General features: G+C 41.6%; 2 protein-coding genes across 2 annotated transcripts; both read right to left on the bottom strand.

Moving 5' to 3' along the window:
- Positions 1–763: 763 nt before the first annotated feature.
- On the bottom strand, positions 764–14275 carry LOC133462899 (kinesin-like protein KIF3B). Its single transcript, XM_061744401.1, has 8 exons — positions 12580–14275; positions 12402–12503; positions 12137–12259; positions 11816–11934; positions 10411–10527; positions 5726–5840; positions 4572–4741; positions 764–2903 (listed from the first exon to the last, which is right to left on the bottom strand). The coding sequence occupies exons 1-8, from the start codon at positions 13975–13977 to the stop codon at positions 2756–2758; spliced, it is 2292 nt and encodes a 763-aa protein (XP_061600385.1). The 5' UTR covers positions 13978–14275; the 3' UTR covers positions 764–2755.
- Positions 14276–18305: 4030 nt separating this feature from the next.
- On the bottom strand, positions 18306–26123 carry hadhab (hydroxyacyl-CoA dehydrogenase trifunctional multienzyme complex subunit alpha b). Its single transcript, XM_061744400.1, has 20 exons — positions 25969–26123; positions 25191–25232; positions 25010–25080; positions 24788–24921; positions 24478–24616; positions 24263–24382; positions 22881–22983; positions 22563–22685; positions 22362–22480; positions 22204–22260; positions 21996–22105; positions 21737–21871; positions 21441–21612; positions 21266–21352; positions 21046–21186; positions 20828–20896; positions 20525–20720; positions 20298–20412; positions 19700–19845; positions 18306–18989 (listed from the first exon to the last, which is right to left on the bottom strand). Exons 1-20 carry the CDS (start codon positions 26033–26035, stop codon positions 18844–18846), a joined length of 2292 nt encoding a protein of 763 aa, XP_061600384.1. The 5' UTR covers positions 26036–26123; the 3' UTR covers positions 18306–18843.
- Positions 26124–27418: the final 1295 nt, after the last annotated feature.

The following is a 27418-nucleotide window of genomic DNA, read 5'->3' as shown; positions in this document are numbered from 1 at the left end:
ATGGAGAGACACGGAGTTTCGTGCAGACCCTGTTTATTACTCACAAAATCACCACACAGTGCACAAGCATGGCACAGCAGCAGCTTCTCAGTCTCCCACCTCCCCAGCTGCAGTCTCCCAGTCCTTATCAAGGCTGGCAGGGTGGATAGGCTGACGGGACACACCTGTGTCCCGTCAGCCTGAGTGGCTGCAGCTACTCCACCCTGCCACAATCGTCTTCAAGTGAAACATTTTCCTTTTTTTTTTTAAACATTTACATTTTCTTATTTGTCATTTTCATCTATGTGGCTCTGTGCTGCTGACGGACATCGGTCCTTCCCCTGTGAGAGACACTTTTGGAAAGTAAATTTAATATCCCATTTTTGGAGATATTTACACGAAGTCTTCTCTTTTTGGGCAGAAATGCCTTCACTCTTGTTACATCCATCCATCTCTGATTTGTTGTTCAGAGTTTGCTCCCGTTGTCCACAATAACCTCGCAAGAACTGCCACCCAGGCTACAGCAGGTGGCAGTTCTCACGAGGCTAGTGACAATTCAGTTTGGAGAGGCACAATAATGCCTTTTAAAAGTTATTATATTATAAAAGGGGACATTTATGGGAAAATACTAATACAGAAGGATGGCGGGAAAGAGGGGTAAAATACGGTAGTTTCCCGGCCAAAACGGGAGACTTGACAGGTATGTTTCACACACGTATTTTAACAAGCAAGAATCAGACTGTTTTTCATTTTATTTTATTTTATTTATTTTTTTACATGTAAATGAGTGAAATTCTGCACGGTTATGAAAAATAAGGCAGCTAATCAAGGGAACACTGCAAGCTTTCCTCACATTTTTGGCTCACAATTACATTGGCTGGAAATTGAAGCAACAAATTAATAAGCATACAGACTGCACCAGAATGTGTCAGGACCCCGCCCCACTCCCATCAACTTCTGAAAAAAAACGAATCAGTGCCGTTTCTAGCCGTTTATGGGGCACTATGCAAGATCCAGTTAACTCGGTGGTCACCAAGCCCGGTCCTCAAGTTCGACTGTCCCGCATGTTTTGGATGTTTCCCGCCTCAACACACCTGATACTATTTAACTGTCGTCATTAGCCTGTTATCAAGGTCTGGACAGTTCTGTTGTTGACACAGCTCCTTGTATCACGGTGTGCTGAAGCAGGGTAGCATCTAAAACATGCAGGACAGTAGATGTTGAGGACAGGGGTTGGTGACCACTGAGTTAAAGGGCCCCTATATTGTAAAACTACAGTGCAATGAGAGCAACCCCTTACACTTTGAGAATGATAGCAGCTAGATTTGTGAATTGAAAATCTAACTATGCTCATAAAGCAGAGTCACATTCACGCATGACTGGACATGCTTCTGACATGCCTTTGTCATACTTTAAACAACCAATCAAATGTAATCATTTTTGCTACACACACACACACGCCATATACTTTGAAAATGTCCCACCCAAATCTACAGTTCAGCAATGCTTGACATCAACCCGTTTATAGTGAACGGACAGAGAGGCTCAGGACGCTCTCATCATGTACATGTAAGCATACATAACAGTCTCAAGTTGAACTTGCAAAACAAACCTAGCAAGCTTACTGATAGATTTTGCTTTAGCTAGCTGAACTAGCCAACAGCATAAATGTTACAAGGGTGCTCAAAAATTCCCTTTCTCCTCTACAGATCCCCATAAAACCCCTCAAGTTAAGGCCCTTTTATGTTCAACATTTGAAATAGACACACGGAATCCTCTTTGCACTTTGTGTAGGTGCTTACGAATAAAGACAAAACTGAGAAATACCACTACAAGTTATGGGGGCAGTATCGAGTCGATTGTGGAACTAAACACAAGAAAGTAACAAGAAGAAATTGGAGGAGAATTTCACGTGTGGGTTAATATGAAGAGAAAAATTCTCAATTTATATAGTGACTATCATTTAGTGGTCTGTTCGCACCACTGTTTTTATTTACTCCGGCTCTGAATTAGTGCAATTCAACAATCTTCTCAACAGTCGCCATCTTCTTTTGGTACCAGTAGTTAACTCATCACTGCCCCCTGGTGGATGTGTTGCTCCACAACCGTATGGACACGATTAACGTGTGTGGGGAAGTGACAGAAACATTTGGAAACGGTTGTACGAATGTACGAAAATGGAGTATAAACTAGGGTTTAATCTACACCGTTGAAAAATGCTATCTGTCCTGATACCATCCCTGTATCACTGCTGTTAGCATCCCATCAGAGCGAAGGTTGCATTAAACACAAATGGGGTAATAAGGCTTGAGATGAAGATGGGTCATTTTAATTTTCCCCAAATGTATTCTGAGGCAGCTTTGTGGGCCCCCCTCGAGGTTGTGGGGGCCCCGTGCAACTGCATAGGCCACACATAGCAAGAAACGGCTCTGGGAGATGTGTTTTTGTCTACAGGAGAAAACATACATAAATGGTGGCATCTGAAAAATAAATACTTGACAAAATGAAGTGTAAAAAAAAAAAAAAAAATTCCATGTGAAGTCATTATGTTTTTACTGTGCTTTTTGTACATGACAATGCAAAAAAAACAAGTATGTTTGGGCAATGTGAATTTGTGTATTTTTTTCAAAACTGAATGAAGAGATGTTTTCCAACGTGACCAAAATAAATGAAAATAAAATAAGATGGCTATATTCCCTCCGCCCTCGCTTGGTTTAAACTGGTGCCACACTGAACTAAGGCCAGCCTTGCGTAGTTACAGGTGTATTGATACAAATCAGGGGCTGGTCTGCGGAGGACCTCCCAGTGAAAGACAGGCAGCGGAGGATGGTCTCCGTCTCTGAGAGGAGGAGCAACTCTGAGCCGATGACAAAGCAGTGGAGGATGAGGAGGATGGGACGGATGCTGTCTGGGGCATCTGATACCTGCAGGTCCAAGGAAACAAATGTGTTTGTTAAAATCTAACCAACACAAAGGAAGTTTAGCATGTTTTAGTGACCCTCTATTGGAGAGAGAGGTTAGGTAGCTTTTACAGCACCGACCAAGAGCTAGTTTTATTGTATTATTACCAATGTTTTCTGGCAAGATACATAGACAAAATCCCTGAGGTTATAACAGTGAGGAGAACCTGCAACGTGTGATGTTTGGTTGTAAATAGCCATCTATCTTTCTATTAAGAGGGAGGGAAATAACGCAACCGAGCGAAGCAATCCCATCCAGTATCCACGGCAACGGAGCAAACTAAAGGCTATCTTGTGAGAATCATACAGAGGTGTTAATAAGCTTTTCCACAACAGAGCTGATAACAGTAATCTTCACTGATATTGCAGCAGTCCATCTTTTTACCCAACAAAGGAGACGCAGTAGCAGGAGAGGTGAAGTAGGAAGTACAACGCTACCGAGCAGACCGACACCGACCTGACATGCTGTGACATTTCTGTGAAGGTGCACGTCATCCGTTCAACATATAAGACTACACTTTAGTCTGCAACTCTCTTTGGTGCTTAACATATGACGGGAAAGGAGGTGGTTTTGAACGAAAGAAAATACTGATGAAAGTTAAAAGTCAGCGTCCCATCCAGCACTAGCTCCACCCCAAGGTCAAAAAGACAGAACCCCTTTAACCAACATTCAGAGGTGGACAGAGTACTCGACCCCAGTACTTGAGTAAGAGTACAAATACTACTGGTCAAAATTTACTCCGTTACAAGTAAAAGTAGCTCAGTCAAAATATTACTCGAGTAAGAGTAGAAAAGTACTTGCTTTTAAAGGTACTTAAGTATCCAAAAGTAAATGCTTTTAAATTTACTTTAAGTAAAAGTAAGAGTAAGAGTAAGAGTACATTTCTTATTTTCCACATCAGTAAATTACTATATTTTTTCTAAATTAATTTAAGGATCTTTTAACTCTTGTTTCTGAGAATTAACTCTTTGAAACCAGCTGCACTGATGTGCTGCTTTTAGAACCACAATGTTATATAAAACCTGCAGAAACACCAAAAACAAATCAAATGAATGGGATCATAAGAGGACAGCAGATGATGCAGAGTTTATTAACAATCATGAACTGAAACCAAATGAACCTGCACCATCCAACTAAGTCTGGATCCCCCACAAAGACCACTGCTTTACAAAAAACTACATCTCTGCTTTCAATAACTCAATGTTGAAGTCACTTAACTTTACAGGAAGGACATGTACCAGTACAATATAGCAATATAGAGCATAACAAACTGTCTCCCCATGTCTGTCTCTGTGCCTGTCTCCCAATATCCGTCTAAAAATAGGATTTTAGGGAAGAAGAAAAAAGAGCAGACCTGAAAGTAACAAGTACTTTTCAGCTTTCCTAGAAATTTACTCGAGTAAAAGTAAAAATATTTGTCTTGGAAATGTATTCAAGTAAGAGTAATAAGTACCAAAGAAATCTAATACTCAAGTAAAGTACAAATCCTCTGGATATGTACTCAAGTACAGTACTCAAGTAAATGTACTCCGTTACTGTCCACCACTGCCAACATTATCAAACTCATAAAACTCAAAGTAAAAATGGACTGAACAAGAGTTACTTCACCTATAAGAGGGTTATTCTCTTACCAGGATTGGGATTTCTTGACCCGTGACGACCTCTCTCGGACAGGCACACTTATAATGAGATCCTGCATCAGCCTGGGAGAGAAAGCCCTCTCCAGGTGAGCCCCGTTAAGGTTTAAAGTGAACATGGTCGGCGGAGACATGTCTAACTCCAGCAGCATGATATTCTCTCCCTGTGAACATAAATGGCAGTTGTGGGGATGAAAGCAGAATTACAAAACCTGTGTTGTATCATGACACTGATCGTTCATGTGGGAGAGATGTGACAGTTAAATCGGTGAACAGTTTCTATCGCCTGAACCATCTTCACACTGAACATTAGGGGTGGGTATTGGGAAGGACCTCACGATACGATACGCATCACGATACCTGAGCCACGATACGATACACATTGCGATATCCCGATTATGCGATATCCCGATTATTATATTCTACATAGTTCACCGAAAAATTTAAAAATGCATTACACATCTTAAAATCCAAGTTGTATGTACATCAGATGATAGTGATGGATCTTAAAATCCAAGTTGCACGTTCATCAGATTATAGTGACAATTCATGGGCCAAACTGAGTCAAAACAGTGTTTTATTATAACTATACAAGCTAAAGTTACAACATATTTGTATATGTTTTTCATATTATTTACATCATATGAAATTAAGATTAAATTTAGTATGAGGTTGCTTTAATTATGTGGCAAATGATAATAAACACAAGAAAGATGGGTACTAAAACCAAGGACAGGCACAGTGATCAGTCAGTATAGATATAAATCCATAAATAAATAAACCTCTGTCCATTATATTTCATTTTTTAAGGACAGGCAATTGTGTTATATAAAAAATAAATTATAAAATGAAATAAAACGTGAAATAAAACCTGAGGGCCCTCCCAGGGTTGGTAGAGAGTGGCAATGCCCAGGACTGTCACTTAGGTAGGAGCACTGGGTGATATAATGGGAAAAAGATCGGGGATAAAAAAAAAAAAAAAATCGATATTCAAATTTTGAATATCGATATTGAATCGGCTGGAAAAGTATCGCGATATATTGCCATATCGATATTTTTGCCCACCCCTACTGAACATGGATATAAAAATGTGATCAGCAACTCCTTCCTTTGCTGCCAACGGCCCTCATAAATGTACGAGCACTAACCTGGTATCTAAACGGGGCCGCAGTAGCCGTGGCAACGGCAGTCTGTGCATATTGGCTGATTGGCCTCTTGTATCCCGCAGCAGAGAGAGGCCTTCTCCTGACCTGAGTGGGTGCACTGGGAAAGAGGCATGGGTTTAGTTTCACTTAAATACTTGATATGCCACTTCAGATGCAACTCTGCAGAAACACCTCAGGAACAGATATAATCAGCAGAATAGATGAAACAACTTTGCTCCTGCTCTGTTTTACTACTTTACTACTTTTACTACAATTTTCTTAAAAAGGCACAAATCAATCTCCTTTGTTTTTCTGTCCTTTTAAAAAGGCCTCACTCATGAATTGTTGATATTTTTGAGTTTTTAAAATCACATACTGATTTTAAATGAATATTCAACTCTTTAAGATATAAGAATGACCTTTTTACCTCTTCCTTCAAGCTTATAATCAAGGGTTGGACGACTTTTTCTTTCTTTCAAGAGGAATATTAACTTAATTAAAGATACAGTGAAGTACTACATGATGATAAGCGACAAAAATGTATCATAGACGAGAGACCACTGTGGGTTAAAGTGAGGATATTAAACAGATAAAACAATCAATTTGGAGTCTTGTAAGTTAACTATATGCTAAACACATTTTTTTTCTTTACATGACGGTCATACTGAGGTAAAAAAATACAAACATGACAATAATAGTCAACATCATCATATTTTTTTTTAGTGCCCATTCTAACTTCAGAAACTCATTTTGGACAAATATAAAAAAAAGACCAGACACACTACTGAAAGCAAGTGTGACCCAGTAACTGTGAGTGTTGTTTATTCGAGAATTTGGACGAATTAAGAAAATTAAATAATTCACGTTTGTTCCAGAAGAGACAAGAGGTTGTGAAGCATCAGATTCTCGTGAGTGGAGCTTCGTGGATAGGACTTGTTTATCCAACACGCCTGACAGACGCTACGTCAGATGGATCGATGGGAGATTTCGGGGTCGAGGTCAAGCTGTCGAACCTGTGAGGACCCAAGTTTCCCGACTCAGCGGGTGTCAGCAGGATACAAGTTCGAGAGCAGGGATTAAAACTTTAAAGGCCAACAAACTGCTTCCAGTTTACAATAACTGTTGATAGTCTTTCAGCTTGTGACTCCAAAAATGTTGGCATGTGTGGGCATCTGTAGGACTGAAGCTTCTGGTAGACCCAGGATAACCCCACCATGGTTCGGCTCAGGATTGGTTTGAGATCTGAAAGTTTGAGGCTGAGAAGGTGCTGATTTTAGTTAGTTTTTTTTCACCACGTTTGTGCTTGGCATCTGCTCCCCGCTGACAGTTTAAAGGAGCATGAGGCTCCTTTTAAGAAATGAGACTCATTAGCGCCACCCTTCGCCACGACGGCCGTTGGGGGTACTGCAGCCAACAGTGAAGCCGGCACGGGAGAACGGGTAGAACGCGCATGCAGCGTCATTTGACGTCACATCCGCAGGACAGCGCGGGAAATTCGGAGGCCGAATTGCAGCACATTTTGCAGCACACAGCCTGTTCAAGGCAACGGAGAGATACGCTAGAGCAGTGATTCTTAACCATAGGGCCGCGGCCCACACTTGGGCCGCGAGCGCCATCTAGTGGGCCGCCAAAAAAATTCAGTTTTGTACGTGTGGGCCGCGAGGGCCGCGGGACTGCATAGCAACTCCCAACCAAATGAGGAGAAGACACTCAGCTAGCTGTACGTGTAATAGCAAGAGAAATGGTGTGTCTTTACCACAGAGAAAATCCTTCATTTTGCACAGAGTAGGTTTAGATCCGCCAGGATTAGGGATCGATTAATTGGGTCTGCGCCCAGAGCGAGCGAGCGCGGCGTGATCATTTATCCTGGCGCGTCCCCGCGGCCGGGGAGGTCGGCTGAGGCTGCCGCTCGGGCGGTGGGCTCCGTCGTTACTGCTGAAGGATGGTAGATGTAGATGCGTGGGCTGTCGTGTCTGCTGGACTGGACTGTTTGGGCTTTCGAAAAAGCATCGGAAAGTAACTGCTGCAGCGCGACCAGAGAGCTGCGGTGCGGGCTGTGCCCGTCGCAGCTGATCAGGCTCGGATGAACCCGACACACTCCTGACTCCTGAGTCCTGACAACTTATTAATGTAAATAACTTAAAGTAAAATCAAACTAAATTTTGTCCTCGCTGTATTTTTAAATATGCAACCCGGAATGGACAAATTCATCCTGTTCAGTCTTCCCACTGGGACAAAACCAGTGTCTCATACGTTCAGAGACCGTGGCGTTCAAAGTGCGAAAGTGAAACGCCACTGAAACAAAACACAAAGTTTTTCATCAAACATATCCACTCAAGTCCTGGCAGGAGAAATTAGAGCTCAGTTCTCTCACTGAACGACAGAAAGTGGGGGCATAAGATTATAAGAGGGGAAGAAAGAAAAACTGCAAAACTGTTAAATTGTTAAGATGTGTTTATATTAATTTAGTATAAAAATGTGTTGAGACAATTAACAAAGAAAAGGGGAAATTCAAACTGCTGGTAGAGAAATAAAATAAGATAGCATTTGAAAAATAAAATAAAATCTACTTTATTTTTAAGAGAAAAAAATATGTTTAATTCAAGTTAAACATGTTAATTGGCAAATATGTACTTTTTTTAATATAACAGTCAGATGCAGATGTTGATACAACTATGAGGCTACTTGAATATATATATATATATATATATATATATATATATATATATATATATATATATATATATATATATATATATATATATATATATATATATTATGATGTTCTGGACCTTCGCTTGAGTAAATTTTCTCTAAATGGACCTCTTAAAGTTTTAGTTGAATACCCCTGCTATACAGTGTTTATATTTAATGGGCCCCGGGCCACTCTGTACTGAAAAAATTGGGCCCCAAGGTCAGAAAGGTTAAGAACCCCTGCGCTAGAGGGCTCATTCTTTTTGGTTTGGAACGCTTCATCTGACATTATTACTAGAAAACTTAAAACGTATACGAATTTTTTTCATAAATCCTGCCTCAATCCTGCCTCATGCTCCTTTAAGTCGGAGAGGCAGGTTAAGCTGTCACTCCACAGCAACGCTGTACGTTGTGTTAGAACAGGTGGGCTTTCCTGTAAGTCTTTTGTTAGTTTGCATGTCCATGTTTTGCTTTTGCAGAGTAACAACATGCCTGGAGGCCTGAGTGGATATACGGTGGAGGGGGTCCAATGACTGGGGGACATGGGTGTCGAGGCGGATCGGCAGCGTGGTGAGAGAGCACTGGGACTTACGTGTGTGGCTTTAGACTAGATTTTATGAAGAAGTCCCCTTAATTAATAATTTTATGTTCATTTTTCAGGTTTTTATTGTAAAGACATTTTTTATATTTACTGTAAAACTGAGATCTTGCTCCAGTCTCTGTCTTTGGGTCTCATTTCCTGCCTCGACCTTGTTTTTGAACCTCTTTATGGCGAGTGCTTAGACTCTTAACACTTGAACACGATGACTGGTCAGCAGGACGCTCTAACATTACACCCTCCAATCACAGCGGGCATCAATGCGTCTTCACAATATCTGGTACAGGTCAGTTCAATAAACGAGACAGCCCACTACGGTTCGGTTTCCTGTATCTGTGTCACGTGGGTTTCCCCACTGCCCCGCCCCCTTAGGAGACTAACAGCAGGTCCTGAGTCTATTGAGTCCTATGGGAAAAGTGAACGTGAGCACAGATTATTACCAATTCCTTCGCCCCATAGTAACCTAAGTAAATATGGGACCCATTTTTCAAAAGCCACAAACCTTCTGAACATTCTGACACCAAAATGGCAATTTTCAGACCGACAAATAGGAGAAAATGAACTTTGTTTGAGACCTGTCTCTTTCTGAGCAACACACTCTCGCGAGATTTGGCTCTCATAGCTCTCCTCTCTGGTGGTGCTGATCGGTCACTGCAGAACTGCCAAAGTCGTTTTCCCATCGGATAAAATGAAGTTTAAAACTAAAATAAAACTTGCTTCTTTGCTTAATAATACTGTTATTGTTATTATTGAAGTCTTTTTGGAAGGGAAAAAAGAATATTAGACTGATCCGATGATCTTGTACTGGGTTGATATCAGATAAAGTAGAGCAGATAGAAGGCGGCAGATAAAAGGTAGCAGATAAAAAAAAAACGAGCGGCAAAATAAGGCGCAAATATTTAAGTTGTACTGTATCTAGTGTTGTATGTTCCTAAACGATGTGGGGAGAGGGGCGACCACGCCCACTTAGGAGACAGGAAGTGTATACCATTTCATACCATTGGCAGTAATGGTAATGCGCTATCTTCTGTATAGAGGATCTTTGTACAGGTCCCTCTCTTTGGGACCATGTCGTGATGTCGCCACACTTTTGTTATGTACCTCTCGCAGAGTTACAGAGAACATCCAAATATACCTTTGTTTTGGATATCCCTTCACCTAGACATCCTTGTCAAAGCTTCTCAGATCTTCAGATGTCCCCTTGTCCCAACAGTTGTTGTAGAGAACTACAGTTACAAACGTACAACCTCACATCCGTGAGGATTTCCCACATTGCACCTGATCGACATGATGCTAACGGATAGTCAGTGAGGCAACTGCTTCAGCGTTGGTTTTCCCTGAAAACTCACACGACCAACATGATTCACTTATTCAGGAGGGAACTTGGCGTACTGACCTCTCTGACGGGATCACCGGGTGGAGCTTCCACTGATCCTCCTCACTGTCGAAGTGCAGCCTGTTCATGATCTTGTTTTTTTCCTCAGGTGGTATAAAATTCTCAATCAGGAGATACCTGAAAAAAGAGCAGCAGAGAATTTCATTAAAAAGCATGAGAAAGAAAAAATATTTAAAACACATTCATATATTATTTTTATTAAATATGCAATAATATAAAACACTAATAAATGTCAGCAGGCATAGATTTTAAGATGTTACCGTTGAGGTGCACCAATTGCAATTATCTTTAAAGAATGATCAACCAATTACAATAACGCGATCAACAGCTTCATTGTGGTTGTTGCTTCTCCAATGACGGCTTACAGCATAAAAAAAGTTCAACACTGAATTATTTTCAAATCCCTGTTATATTGACTGATCTCTGACAGAAAAAAAGCGAGAATCTGTTTTTCTTAGCGCTATACAGATGATGCATTTACTGAACATTTCCAGTTATTACCTGTTCAAATACTATATATCTCTATTATAGAGATACGAACAGTCGTCCATTAGCTGCTCTGCTGTCCTAAGTCTGTACAATCCAATTACCGATATCACAAACCACTGTCAACAGACGCAAAAGGACAAGACTTCATGTCCTTAGTTTCCAAATAAGTGGATCAGAGCTTCTAGATTTATAACAAAATATGCAAGTCTGCATTTACAGACAGTAATTTACACAAAAATTGATAGCCGACTTGTACAGACTCACAACTGGATGGAGATTCCTGTGCAAATAGCTCATTTGATGCACCTTTTGTCCATGTGAAGAGGTCAAATTGAGTCTTTTATCACACTATTACTGAGGTGGAATGACAGTTTTGAGTTTTGTCAAAATCTTAAAATAGCCATTTAGTTGAACGTCCCCTGTGTGAACTTTAATGGCCTTTCTGCTGCAAAAAAAATGGCTTCAATCCACGTTGTATTGATTTCCCAACAAAATGAATATTTAATAACAGACCTAGATCAATGTCAACTCTATAAGTTTCCTTTTAAAGGATATTTCTCAATGTTTGCCACATTTTATTTCTATAACTGAATGACAATCTACAATGAACAGAAGTTGTTCATGAACAACAGTCTTTATCTTTTTTTAAGAGCTCTATAAATAAAATCTATTATTATTTTTTTAATATTATTATCTGTGACACAGTATCTTCCCATGTCATCGCTGCTCGGATAAAAATCACAGATTTTTGACAATTTCCTGGTTGTTTGCTTGTTTTTTTCTTTTTTTAAAGATAAAATGTGGAAAAATAACAAGAATAAATGCAAGATACTGAAGTTTATCTCTCTCGTCTCCCCCTGCATTCATTTCCTGACTTGAAGACGAAAACAAAAGGACTCATCTGTGGACGACTCACTTGTACTTGAGCTCTCTGGTGAGTTCATTCTGTGTCTCCTCGAGCTCCTGTCTGTTAGTGATGTATTCATCCATTAAGTCCGTCAGCGCTCCCTTCAGCTGCTGTAGTTTACCGTACAGCTACACACCAGGGGTTTAATAAAGACAGGAGAATAATGACGATAAAAGAGATGATCTATGTTTAGACATGCACAAAGGAAGATAATTACGTCATTAATATTCAAACTTTACCAACTGAGATGTCTAGTGTTGCAATTATTCCTCGTTGTAAATAAGACTATTCAACCATAATTGCACCAATGGGACACATTAGTAATCTCACCCTCTTCAGTTTATGCGTCTTGTGTTCCACCTCCTGCTGCAGGGACGTGAACGTCTCTTTAATTTCTAGCGTTTCCTCGTCCTGCAGCATCATCTGCTGCTGAATCTCTCTCTCGCTCCTTATCTGCAAATCCAGGCATCAGGGTGGAATATCAGTAACATACAGTGAATATGTCAAGGCCGCTTTCAGTCCGAGCAACCCACAAAAGGTGACAAAATGACGGTTTAAAGGGATTAAGAACATTCTTGTTATTATATTACATTACCTGCTCTGCAATTTCTTGTCTCTTCATCTCCAACATTTTCTGTTGTTCATTGGTGTGATCAGTTATCGTCTTTCCTCCAACCAGCAATTTGCTCTCCATAGCCTGTGATCAATATATATTATTCATGTGCATTTCTTTTGTCCCTCACATTAAAATACCACCCTTCCCATGACAGTACCTTATATTTCTCTATAATCTTCTCCACAGCATCTTGATCCCACTGAAGGTCCTCCACACTTTTCCTGTTCAGGTGCTTCGGCTCCTCACCCCTCCCCAGGTAGGTCAGGACCTTCGGCCGAACACTCCCCTCATTCAGGCAAGGCTTCCAGTTGTCTTCCTCCTCGGCGGCCTTCCACATTTCCTCATCCCTCTCTCGGAGCATTTCTTCCTCCATGCCAGACATGTTTTTGCTAAATCTTTTGCTATTCCTCTTCCTCCTCCTCTCCTTTGCGAGCATCCCCCGCTCCTCCAGCTGGGCCTTCAAGCGCGCAATCTCCTCCTGAAACTCCCTCAGCAGGGCATCTTTGGGATCCTCATTAATCCGAGGTTTGTTCTTAATCTTCTTGGCCCTGCTGGCGTACCTCAGCGTGACCAGGGACTCCTCAAAGTTCTTGTGCGAGGGCCCAACTGTTGCAATCATGACAGTCTTTGCATTGCCCCCCAGTGAGTCCTGGAGCAGGCGGGTCAGTTTGGAGTCCCTGTACGGGATGTGGGTGCACTTGCCGGCCACCAGAGCCGAGATGACGTTCCCCAGCGCCGAGAGGGACAGGTTGATCTTGGCTGCCTCCTTCAAACGCTTCCCTTTGGCCCCGGTCTTGGTCTGGCGCTCGCTGCCGGCCAGGTCAACCATGTTCAGCTTCCCGACTCGGATGTGGTCCTCGCCGTCCAGGCCCACCTCGCTGCACTCCACGGTGATGACGAAGATGGCATGGGACCGAGAGCTGCGTTCGTTCATGTTGGTGAAGCCCACAGACCTGGACTGGTCGCCCAGGTTCATCACATGCTCAATCTCTGCAGTGTTCTTCGTCACCACTGAAGACAGGTCTTTCACGTACACACCACAGTCCGGGCTCTCTTTAAGCTCCAGCTTCTTGTTGTTATCTTTGCACAGGAGATCCCTGATCTCCTCCTGGTAGATTTCAAGATATGAAGACCTTACCAGGTATTTCTGATTCTGACTCCTGGATATTTGTGTGAAGATGTGCTGAAATGAATTTGGTATAACGCCTTTCCTCTCCGGGTCATTGGGCACCCCCAACATGGTGTGTGTTTTACCCGTCCCAGTTTGTCCATATGCAAATATGGTGCCATTGAAGCCATGGAGCACAGATTCCACCAGAGGTCTCACCGCATCATCGTAAATATCGCCCTGTTTTGAGTTCCAGCCATAAACGGCATCAAAAGTGAAGACTTTCATTGGCTCATCAGGTGGAGCCCTGGGCTTCCTGATGGTGATCTGCCCGAGCCTGTCATCAATCTCAAAGATGTTTTCACACTCTCCCATCTCTTCTCTCCTGCTGAACGGCCGACAGCGGACCACCACCCTCACCGACTCCGACTGTTTGCTTTTAGACATTTTTTTTTTTATTTCCCCACCCTTTTTTGGTTCAAGAATAAAAATCAAAACAATCCTCACAACGTCACACAGGCATCATCATCGGGAGCGGTCGCAGCAGTTTCTGTCCTCCATCCAGGTGCGGCCGCTCCGGGTTCATGTGATGCTGACAGCCGCAGCAGGGAGTCAGACGCGCCTGATCCGAGCCGCTCGCATCCCGCCCAGACTCCGCAGCCTCCCCGCAGCCCTGCGCATCCCTCCAGCAGCCCCGGCGACGTGTCAGCAGACACTGACGGATGCTGGAGCCTGAACACACCCAGCCCACGCTGCGTCCCCCGCGGAACACACCCTGCTCTGCGGACAATGGGAGGCAGTCACGTGACCCGGCCGACCAATGAGCTGCGAGCTGAACTCGGTGATGATGAAACATACTCCCCAATCAGCACCTAAACGCCTGGTAAATAAGTTGAGATAAATAGTAGAAGGAAAAACAGATTGGATCAAATAATTAGAAATCTGTTAAACGCTTTACGGTCTGAATCCTGAATGTACAAAAGGGAAATTACACATTTAAGCCGGTGTGTTTATGTTTTACCATGTATGATGAGTTAAGATAGCACTAATATAAAAGGTGTAATTGTGACACATCAGCTGGTAAAGAGGTAATATGAACAAAATGATGGACAACTGTTATAAACAGTTAAATAAGTGAGCGTGTATCTACTTCATCGAGGCCATCGGCCTTGTTGGATTCTGAAGATCAATCTTCCAACTTCAAACTCATTTATTTATTTATTTATTATTTATTGCATCCCCATTAGTCCTCATAAATATGAAGACTATTCTTCCTGGGGTCCACATTAAATCAAACAATTAATCAACAATACAGCATTTATACAAAGAATTACATGGATCAATTAACCTGAAAATATTAACATGAATTTCTCAGTGCATATGAACATTAAATAATACTACTAATAATAATATGAACATTGAATAATACAATGCAAATTAATGTAAATTACAGAGTAGAATGTAATGTACCGAGTACAATGTAAATTAATAAGTAACCTGATTGATATAAATATTAACATGAATGGATTCCCTTAACGTAGTTTTCTAATAGACTATTGTAACATAATATTATGTCGAAACACAGCTTCTCTCAGTTTAATTTTGAAACTAGCCATTCCTGTGGTTGAAATCAAGTGTGGGGGAGACTGTTCCAGTGAGCTACAGCCCTGTACATAACAGACCTTTTGAGTGCGTTGGTTCTCGGTAAAGGCAAGGTGAAGTTGTTTGCTGAGGCCTGTCTAGTTCTAACTCATAAATTCTGGCAGCCAAATATAACACAATATTAACCCCCGCTCTTCTTTTTTTTTTCTTTTTTTTTTTTTTTTTAAAGTTGACACATCCACACATCAAAAATACAAAAATGAACATTTCAACCAGGTCTTCATACAGGTTCCACTTGTCCTTCCTCAATCCAGATGTTCCCTGGTGTTCAACAAAAGTTCTTTATGGGTTGACTTGTTGCTAAACCACAGACTGTGACAAGAACTGGACAGATCCTCCAGGATGCCACCCGGAGAGTGTTCTTGAAGCCGCTTTTTCCTGGTTTTGAGCTTCGACATAGAACCGGGCTTTGCCCATGTTCACCCGTGATGTTAATTAATGCAACTCCATATTCATTCTGATCAAATCTGTTCAAACTTCCATTCCATCCATTATCTATATACCCACTTTATACTACGGGCAATTCAGAATCATCAATTAGCCACCGTGCTGCCCTCTGTTCAAACTTCCTTGTTTCAAATCACCAAGACGTCATCCGAAACAAGTGAGTTGAAACCAGGCCTTGTGGAGCCCCAAAGGGACCAGCAGCAGCTCATCCTGCCCTCCCCTCAAATTTTTGGCCCTTCCAGGCCAACCCACAGTCAGTCACAGTGGTCAGTTAGTAGGATTAATGGTACAATAAAACATATTCTGTTATAAATATAAATGTATACGCTCTATTTGGTCTTTTGACGCAGATAAACAGCTTTACTTCTATGTTGGTTTCAGCCCAGAAGCTATAAGGTTGGTAACTGACACCAGCTCATTTCTGCCAAAGGGCAGAGAAACCACATTTTCTAATAAACATCCTACATTTGGCTAATGACGCACCCCAAAAAGAAAAGAAAGCCACAATGTTCACAATGCATTTTGAATCACCTATGAGTTCTGCACTGTGAAATCATACTGTTCATCTAAGTTGTTTTTCTTTCTGTCACTCTAGTACCGGATCCTCATAGTTTAATGTGTGGCACATTTCCCCTGCTTACATTGTAGAAACAACAAGAGCAGATTGCGGGTATATATTATTTACCAGCAGACAGCTAAGCCTGTGGCCATGCAACAGCAAAATAAAAGCGGCATGCACAAGCGGGAAGAACAAAACCAGCAGAAACAGAAACAATAATATGCATGTGTCTGAACGCTCAGACGGTGCATTTAGAAAAATATAGTATTAATATTTTAATACATTTCATTAGGAAAGAAGGAACTTGCTGCATGTAGGACATTACAATTTTAAAGGAAAGTGAGTCATCTTCACAAACAGCGAGTGCAGATTCTAGTGAGAGGAGTCAGACGGTTTGAGAGAGGAGTGAAAGAAGCCATCGGCCGTATATTAAACGTGAGCCAAGGCTGTGGCCTGCAGGATTCAGGATTTGTGCTGCAAACCTGTCACACAAATCAGTTGGAGCTCAAGGAGCCTTTTGGATGAGTCATAAACATCCAGAGGATGGGTCAATTCCCCTCCTCTATAAACACTTGGCAGTATGCAAAATAATCAGCAAACAAGTGTACGACAGTGGAGTGCTGGGAACATTAATATTGATGTGGTTTTTAAAGCCAACAACATTCAAGGCATCGGATGGGCCACAATCATCAGAAAATCAATCTCATAATGGGAGATGATGATGACGGAGAAAGAAAACATCAGCTTGGTTTGTAGATTTTCACATGCTCCAAAGCAGAAGAAATACAATAGCTAGAGATCACGGTTATAGGTATCCTAACACTATAAAGCTCTATGAGGTGACCCGGTGACCCCATACAGCTCACAAATGACCAAAACCTCCCTGGACCAACAAAGTCAAGACAGCCTTTTCGGAGTCTCTTGATTGGTTGCCTTTGAGCGTCAGGGAAAGTTGCTTCACAGGTACATTTTCACAGTTGAAATGTGTGATTTCTGTCATCAGAGGAAACCAGTACGGATTTAAACATGATCAGGTGATTTTTACACAAGCAGAAACACATTTTAACAGAGGTTAGGGTGTGAAATGATGCAAATCTGAAGCAAAAAAACTCACAGTTCAGTTTAACAAACGTATGACGACTTTGTTGTCGCTAGGAGACGTGGCTGGGGAGAGGGAGCTGTTTGGATCCCTGTTTAGACTGTTCTGATTAAACCACAGAAGATGGATGGATGGATGGTGAAAGATGTAATCAACAGGTGAGTTTCTGTGTCCCTTGCAGATGTCCAGCGACTGGTAAGACGGTCAGTGAGGAAGGAGCTCCAGTCTGGATCAGCAGGCCTCACAGCCTGCTCAAATGGGGGAGGAGCCAACAGGAACTGTGTGAGCGGCTTAATACCCGTAAAAGTTTTGCTGCATGTGGCTTCTTTGACAATCAAAGGTGATGGGAGAGAAACCTCATGCTTCTTCGTGTTAGAACCTGTTCAGATATACAGAAGGTCCAACCAAATGGAGACAGAAACTGATGTAGAGGAACTTGGTGGACTCAAATGCAGGTTCAAAATACTAATTTACAACCAAATAGTGACTTGAGAGGCGTCTTTACAACATGTGGCTTTGTTTAGGATTTCAACACCGGATCAAATGTGAACAAAAACAAGCCTGACACACGTCATCACTAGTATCCAGGGACTGGCTTCGTCACCCGTGATCCGTCACAGAGGCATCGCAGGTCCTTCCTCCCCGCTGCCATCAGACTCCACAACCAGGCTTTCTCACAGTAAGATATGCAATATCTTTATACCTCATACACACCCTACCTTTTTTTTTGCACTCCTTTTATTTTCATTCCAATGTATATACTGTTTATATTCGTAATTATATACTGTATTTTTTTTACCCTTTCTCTGCCCGTGTGTTGAGTGTACTGGTACTGCAAAGATAATTTCCCCATTGAGGGAGGAATAAAGGACAATCTAATCTATTAGCTTTATTAGCTCTGATAAAACTCGTGGAGCACAGCTCCACATCTGTAACCGGTAGAAACTCTCCTCCAAACCAACAGATGAACAAAACTAAACAAAAAAATAAATTAAAACACAGAATGGATTTGATAATAAATGTTTTATTGTAGCTTTCACATTTACATCATTCTCCATACCGATCAAGAAAGCCTTTAATGTACAAAAAACAAAAAAGACATTCGATGAGCTATACCCCTGGACATTCAGCGGTATATAAGAATTAAGTTGGAACTGTATAATTCTTTTGCATCAATGTCTTTACAGATGCAATGTGTAAATAATTAGTTTGGACATTCCCCGTAATCTATACATCAAGTGAATATTTTTGTAAAAAAGAAAACATAAGAAAATGCACTTTTACAGCCAGTTGTCTGTTTATGAGGCACACCCGGGTAAAGTGAAGGGAGTCTGCTGCTGAACCACTTCTGATACGTCGGTATTACAACTGTCATTAAAGTAGGACTCCTCTTTTCAAAGAGGATTCATTTAGTTTGGGTGCACCCAATAAACATAATCAAAAGTGCATCTTCAGCACATTTGTCTTCACACTTGATATTAATGTTAGGCACATTTTTAGTGGTTGACTGGAGTTTTATTCTGAGCTACTGCCACTCGCAGCCCGACTACTTGTGAAACCTCTTCTTGGAGTCCTTGGCGTGATCCAGCAGGAGTTGGCACGGCGTGAACTGATTCCCGTAGACTTCTTCGTACCGCCTCATCTTCTCGACCAGCTTGTCGGCGCCAAAGGTGTCCACGAACCGGAAGGGACCTGGAAGCAGTCAGGGCGTGGAGTTAGAAATACCAGCAGGACAAGTTACAGGCAACAATGACAGGAATATGGGACAAAGGCGGTGTTCAAATGTGTGAGGAGATACGGTCAAGATAGGAAAAACAAAAAAACGAGCGTTGCTAAGGATCAATTAATCAGATACATTTGACTATCAGCATGCGTATACTACAGGTCTTATCCAACGTGCAACTCTTCAGCACTGCTCTCATTTTAAAATACGTCATGATACTCAGAAGCTTGGAATATAAAAAGGGTGCACCTTTTTCCACAGGGCTGTAATCTGCAAACAACAGTAGACTAAAATCTTTTTGCGTAACAAGCTCAACCGCGACGCTGTCATACTTTTTTGTTACTTCTGTTCTTTCCTGTTACAAAGAAATGGAAAAGTCCAAAACCGTTACTGGGGCTCAGATGCCAGCGTCACATCAGCGCTCGATGACGAGCGCTCGTCAGATCAGCCAATCAACGTCTCTGTGCTCGCTGCACAAGCGTACCGTGAGCTTTGACCCTGGCAATTTGATTGGCTGATGCTGGCGGTGAAGCAACCCTGTCTTTCAGTTCACCAACGCTTGCCGTCGCCTCCAGCACATATGCAAAGCCCACGGTTCAGGTTGTGTTCTTTCCACCAGTGAAGCGCCACAGACACCGAAACAAGCGGCTCAGCTGCCCACGAAGCAGGTTGAACTGACCTCCGAGGCAGGGAGGGAATCCCAGCCCAAACACAGCACCGATGTCTCCTTCCAGTGGGTTGTTCAGGATGCCCTCTTGCAAACACAGAACCGCCTCGTTGACAAACCGGGATATGAGCCTGTACTGCACATCAGAGTCCGATGAACTGTTGAAGAGCACAGACGCAGTCAGCACGGTATCTCCACAAACTAGCAATGTAACTGGAGACATAACAGTATTTGAATTAGCTTTTATCCTTCATAGTGCAGAAGTCATGGCTCTGTGGATGTAGATGCACGGACAACACCAGCGTGAAGTTTGATTGACATATGGAGAACAAACGTTCACAATCTCATCCACCTGGAGGCTTTAGCCACATTAGCTTCGTGCCAACACTTCAGCTTGAGACCAACATTTTTCAGTTGTTCTGCTAATGTTTGGCAAGTCGCTGAGACAGATGTGCTCTCATCACAGAGTGTTAATAGCTTCAGGAAAAGCTGAAGGACTAATGAATGTTATGGGATGTTAATTCTGTTGCACAAGTGCAACAAAACATGAATTCTGAGCCGGCGCTCAGTTGCTGTATTCTTGTATCTGAGGTGTCCAACGTCGACTTACACAGCAGGATTTGGTGTCATCTTGAACTTCTCAAGGACATCTCCGATATCTGGGTTGACCTCTCTGGCTTTGCTTCCGGCCTGGTAGACGTAGCAACCCTTTCCTGATTTACGCCCTTTATTTAAAAAACAAGTTATTAGCTAGCTACATTTCTTTCATGTAAATCAAAATTTAGGAACAAAGTTCCTCTGAAATGGCACATGATCCTCAAACACGAGTGTCTGTACCTTTAAATCCCATATTCACCATGGTCTTCAAAACCTCCACATTTCCACCTCCGAAGCGGGAACCGAAAGCTTTGCCGAGGTCCTCTGCCACGTGGGCCGCAACATCGATACCGACTTCATCAGCCAACGTGGCTGCGCCCACGGGGAACCCAAAGCTGGTGGTAAGGGCATCCAACTTCTTGGGGTCAATCCCTTCCTGCACGTATTCAACGATACATCGGTTATCCCAACAGAATCGACGCTGACGCCGAGCATCGCGCCCAACCCACACGGCATTCAAGAAACACAGCATTTATCACTAACCTGAAGTACTCGTACTGCTTCAGCCAACATGGGAGCCAGACACCTCGTCGTATAGAAGCCAGGTCCATCCTACAAAGAGTTTAGAGTCATATTTCTATCAATGAGCACTACAGTTATTAATATGCGTTATATATTCACCCTAAAACTCTGCACAACCTTGCTGGTGCTCATTTTTATTACATAAGGAAGAAAGAATCAGACGAGGCAATAAGTCTCACCCCGACAACAATGATGACTTTGCCCTGCTTCAGGCCAACGGCCACCGCAGCGGCTGTAGTCTCCTTTGAAGTCTTATCGGTGGTAATAATCTCCAGAAGCTGCATCTTGTCCACTGGGGAGAAGTAGTGCATTCCAACCACCTGTAGACAGAAGAGGCATCGATTAGGAAGGTTTGGGTTAAATAAGCAGCACGACTTCAACATTCTCCAAGTTTTAAACCTTGTCTGGTCTTTTGCTGGCAGCAGCGATGTCCTTGATGGGCAGGGCAGATGTGTTGCTGGCAAATATGCAGTGAGGGGGGACAACCTGCAAGCAAACATTTGTCACATCTGGATTTAATCCAATAGATACAAACCAAAGAAGTTAAATTGAGCGACGTTGAAATCCCACTTACAGCCTCCACCTCCTTCAGAACTTTATGCTTGATGTTGATGTCTTCAAACACTGCTTCAATCACCATGTCGGCCTTCTCAAAGCCCTTGTAATCCACCTGCCCCGTCAGGTTGGATAGTATGGAATCTCTCTGAAAGGATGTGATGTTCTTCTTTTTGGTCTTGTCGTTAAGCCTAGATCAAAATAAAAGTCAAAGTAACAACGTGAACAGGTACTCTCAAATATCAGGTGGTCTCAAAGTTGGAGGCTGCTTTGTGTTGGCTCCCAGGATACCATCCGATGGGAAAATCCACCCACCCTTTGAAAACCTGCTGCTCTCCTCTGGCCAGCCCATCCACAGTGGTGTCCTTGAGGACGGTATGAAAACCTTTGTCTACGGTCACCTGGGCGACTCCTGCTCCCATCAGACCTGCTCCCAAGATGGCAACAGTTCTGTAAACAGCAAAGACAGACAAGTCACCCATGGATCAAATCAGACGCAGCGCTGTCTTCACCCAGAAGGATCTGACTGATCAGTGAGGAAATGCATGCCGAGGAGGGTACAATCATTACTCACTTCACTTCTCTCGCAGGAGTTCCGAAGCGATTCTTCTTGCACGCAACTTGGCCATGGTATAGACCGATCAGGGCTGCCGATTCGGTGGTTTTTGCCAACTGACCGAAATTCTGTGATTAAAAAAAAATTAAATAAAAGTCAGAAAGTTTGTTCAGTTTTCCAGCATTGATCCCCAACTGTCCCAATGATGGAAGCAAACCAGCTATACCTGAGACTCTGCCAAGTATCCAGCATCAGACCCTTGTTCAACTCCAGTTTTCACACACTGAAGGGAGAGAAACAAAAAAAAAGATTAACAAAAACAAAGAGTCACATCTATCAGCTCATTAAAGTTGTAAGCTATGGGAAGACGGGGTCTTCACTTACGTCGATGATTTTCAGGGGTGCTGGATAAAGTCCTTTGCTCTGCTTCATAACTTTATCGTGCACCGTTTTGTAAATTTGATTCCGCACAAACGGAAAGCTCATCACATAGTCTGTAATTTCTGTGGAGGTGGGAAATAGATTTGAGCCATAATGGAGAAAAGAAGAGTAAATAACCTGCCACGTTAAGGCAATACGACTTACTCTGTGTCATGTTTTTCTGTTTTCGAAGAGAAATCTTCTTGTTGACGATCCCTCTGGCATATTCAACAGCCACCTCCTCCAAGTACTCCATTGTCCTTTCCTCTGGACTCTTTAGCCCAGGTCCTGAAATATTACATTAATTAATTAATTCAATTACATTTTTATTTATATAGCATCTATTACAACACAAGTCGTTTCCAGGCGCTTTCCAGAGACCCAGAACATGATATTTAATAAACAACTAAACCAGTAATACCGTAAAGAATTATTAAAAGCAGTGAAATGGTGTTACATGTGTAGCTCAAGTTAACGTTTCACCTAGTGGGTCTACGAGTTGGTCAACAAGCCCCATCTTCTTGGCTTTATCGGCTCTGATGTTTCTTCCTGTCAGCATCATGTCAAACGCATTGGGGAGACCAACCTGCAGGTGTGACAAACAGACAAATGCAAACTGATCAATGCTGTTGTTGACTTTTTAAAATAATGATCAACTAAATCCCCTTTGGAGGCGTTGCCACAGGGGATCATAATCCGCACGTCAGTTTTGGCCCACTTGTACGCCGGATGCTCTTCCTTTCACAACCCCACAAGCATGGGGAGACACTTTTTTTTATTAATAATTATTATTATAAAAATCTTTTATAATCCAAGTAATCAACTGAACAATGTAATAGTCTTAGTATTTTTTTATTATTTTACTTTTTAAAGAAGTGTATCTGCAGCACGCTTTTAATACTTGAAAAACTAATCAGCTAGTAATAAAACAACTGACTAATAAAAAGTTCAAGAATCCGAAATATTGCAGTGTAAATCCCCCATGATGCATCACATTTTACTCAGCTAGGGGAAAAATAAAAAATAAATATGTTTTATAGCACAGCAAACATTGAAATAGAGCTGCATATCTTTACTTGCATCAAAAGATTAAAATAAATTGACTAATTTTAAAATGTGTACAGCTAAACATGACCCACAATAAACAACCACCACAGGTTGAATGACGGTGTGCAATGGCCAGCCTTGATAAAGATTAATTTGGCCTTCATTGTGCACCACATTAACCACGATGAAGACAGAATCACTAACTCAAAACAGAGCTGATGAAAAATAAGTGCTTTTCTATTAGTGCGGGTCAGTGGATCTTAGCCTGATATTTCACTATTGACGACAAAGAAAACTGCTAATATACAATGAATTAATACAATTTTAGCCTTCTATCATTACCCCTCCCCCTATGGAAACCCATCTTATTTGATGGTCTTGTTAACGAGATCACAGTATAGTTGAATAACTAAATGTTATTACTTATAACTGCATTTGATGCTGACAAAGAAGGACAAACAACAGGAAGTTTTAGTTTTTTTTTAAATGAAAAAAAAAAAGATCCCTTGTTTTTAGATTTTTGAGATCATAAACTTATGTTTCAGATGAGCCATAACATTAGATTTGGACACTGTGCACTAATGTCATTTTTATACCATCTCTAAGGTGGAGAAGTCCCTTTGAAGAACAGGGTTCAAAAGTAAACATGATAGAAAATGTGATATTATTATTATTATTATTATTTTTTAAGATCCCAAAGTTGCACAATGACTTCTTAAACCATATAATAAAACCATATTTCACTTATAAAAAGTGAAATAAAGCAACCAAGGAATCACATTTGGAACAATTTTAGGGCATATAATTTCAACACAAACCATTTTGGGGAGTCTCTGCGTACCACCAGCTCCAGGTAAAAGACCCAGCATTACTTCAGGAGTACCGAGAACTGTCTTTTTGCTCTTGGTAGCAACTCTGTACTGACAGGAAATGGCAAACTAAAAGACAAAAAAGTAAAATGAAAAAAATTAAACATGTTACAGAAGAATGAATTATCCATATCAGTTTGTTTCAGAAAAAGTATTTGATTTACCTCCAACCCCCCTCCTAAGCAAGAACCATTGATGGCTGCAACAACAGGCTTTGGAGACTTTTCAATCTGCTCAAATATCTTCTGCCCCGCCTGAGAAAGTTTAGTAACTTCTTCCACACTCCCGCAAGCTGCAATCATACTGTTTCAGATGGAGAGTGTTTTGATTAGACTTTACAACTTTCAAAACATCACAAACCATTTCACACTTGCACATACCCAAGTCAGTAACATAATAGTAAATGGTTAATGACACTTTAAAAACAACAGAGAGAGCTGAATTTCACTCAAGTCTCATGGAAGTTTTGCTTACTTAATATCAGCCCCTGCAATGAAGCACCCCGGTTTTGTGGAGATGAGGACGGCACTTTTAATGTCCTCGTTGTTCAACACCTCATTCATCACCTCCGTCATTTCTTGTTGCATTTGCACTGACAGCGTGTTCACCTGGAGGGAGGCAGTACAGTTCAGCTTACATTTCTTTTGCATGGCCCAGAAGAGTGCAGTTTTGATTTGCTTTGCAATGGCCTCACACCTTGGAGTTTGGGTCATTAATTCGAACAACGCCAACATCGCCCTTGACTTCATAGTTCACATGTGTCCGGGCTAAAAATAGAGAAAGAAGAGTGAAATCATGTCAATGGGACGGTGTCACCCATTTTTTTTTCTATATATACACATCTCTCATATACTATATGTGGGGAATTTGACTTTACCCATCAAGGCAGGAGCTACTGACAAGCAGCGGAAACTATGCTCTGAGAAGGGGGAAAAAAAGAAAGAGAGAAAGGCACATTATTACAGTTTTATATGATACAGGCTACAGTGAACTCAACCTGCTTCTCATTGTTAAGCTGAATTATTCGTAAAAGGTTAAAAACTTTATATGAAACGTTTGCAAACGTTCTCTTGACATGAACAATTAAACATATCAGGTGTATAGGAGTTGTCACGTGACTGCCTGACCTCGGCTGTGCTGCTCTGGAAAATGACCCTTCACCTACATTCTCCTGACAGCCATCACAATGCCACAGGAATGGCAGAGGACTTTTAAACAATCCCCTATTTACCAGTCCAAACACATAATTCAGCCTTTCGAGTTAGAATCGGAACTTTACGCGTATTACTCATCGGGTTTTATCTGCATCACATCCCCGCTAAAGCCTGAATTATGGTTCCGCGTTGAATCGACGCAGAGCTACGCCGTAGGGTACGGCGTAGTCTCTGCGTCGGTGTAACGCGGGACCATAAATCAGCCTTGACTTCACTGATTCCTTAGCATGGAGCTAGTTAGCACACGTAGCCAGGGGGCGTATCGGTTAACTCTACGTAAAAACAAAGTTAACAACAAATACCCGATGGGGAATGTGGTTTTAACTGAGACTGTTGCAATACCAAACCCACCGTGTGGTAGTTTTGGGGCTATAGTTGGTCTAACTACGACTAACTACGACCGTAGCCTGACACTGCACCGACACTCTCCCTCAGTCCTACCTGACACCAGGGCGTACCGCCGGGCCGCCCGTCTGGACAGGACTCCAAGGGCTAGTAAGGCAGCCATGTGAGCAGCGGAGGTCAGTGTGTGCCGGGGAGCGGAGTGGGGCTGACTGTCTGGGACACCGTCAAAGTGACAGTGACGGACAGGAGAGCAGCTTCCGCAGTGTAGCGGTCACACGACACGCTGATTGGCTGTCAGGACACAAGCTCGCATCTGATTGGACGATTCCGAGCCACATCACGGCAGATTTAAGGATATTGACTTGTTTGTCTTAATTTGTATTATATCCAGCAGATGTTAAAAGTGTTCACATTCATTACTCAGGTAGAAGTATAGATACTAGAGTTTAAAAATACTCCTGTAGAAGTTGAAGTATCAACTCAGGTTTTTTACTCGAGTAAAAGTATAAAAGTACTGGTTTCAAAACTACTTAAGTATAAAAGTAAAAGTAATGTAAGGGGGAAAAAAGGCATTAAGGACAAAAGCCATAGAAAATGAATGCATCTTAGTATAATGCAAATATATTAAAGAACCATATATGTGTACTATTGAGCATTAACATGTGTTTCAGAGAGCAGGAGATATGATGACTTGTTGCCTATAAGTATTGTAATGGTGCAAAAAATTCAAACTTCAGAGGCATGTTATCATTTATCCTAACCTTTATTGGAATGTACATCCAAGTTTAGTTGCAGGAATCTGAGGGAACGGATGTAAGAACAAAACTGGACAAGAACATCTGAAACAACCACAACCAAATTCATAGTTTTTTTTTAAAGGGCGAAATGAAATAGAGTAACGAGGCTGTTTTTAAAATGTAAGGAGTAAAAAGTACAGATAATTGCGTGAAAATGTAAGGAGTAAAAGTAAAAAGTCGTCTGAAAAATAATTACTCCAGTGAAGTATAGATAACCAAAATTTCTACTTTTCTACTAAAAAGAATAAGTATAAAACTAGGGTGAAAATATCTGGAAAAAAAAGTCCATAAATAAATAGAAAAGAGTTGCTCATAGCCTTCTGATCTGCATCTTATTGATGAGGGTTAGTAGGTAACGAAGTATTTGTACTTTGTTACTTGACACCTCTGCTTAATTTGTATTATATCTTACAATTTAAAAAAAATCTATTGGGTGTTTTGAAAAGATTGTGTATTCTACATTTTGAAATATTTTTTGTTCACAATAATATACATATCTTAATAGCATCAAATTAAAAAAATGCTGAAGAAAATATAAGATAGAATCAGGGGCGCCTCCACAAATGTTTCCTAGGGGGGGCCAGATGGGGCCACTTAAATTCTTGGGGTGGACAACAAAACTAAAAGCCATCATTACAGGAGTTTATTATACTGTTGTAATATACAGGCTCAGAAATACTTAGGTTTATTGTTTTACATGTAATGTTACTAATGGTCTAATGTGCATAGATTAATAGTACTACTGTGAG

This window comes from Cololabis saira, chromosome 16 (assembly GCF_033807715.1).
Source record: "Cololabis saira isolate AMF1-May2022 chromosome 16, fColSai1.1, whole genome shotgun sequence".
Taxonomy (NCBI): domain Eukaryota; kingdom Metazoa; phylum Chordata; class Actinopteri; order Beloniformes; family Belonidae; genus Cololabis; species Cololabis saira.
This window is presented reverse-complemented; position numbering and strand designations above follow the sequence as displayed.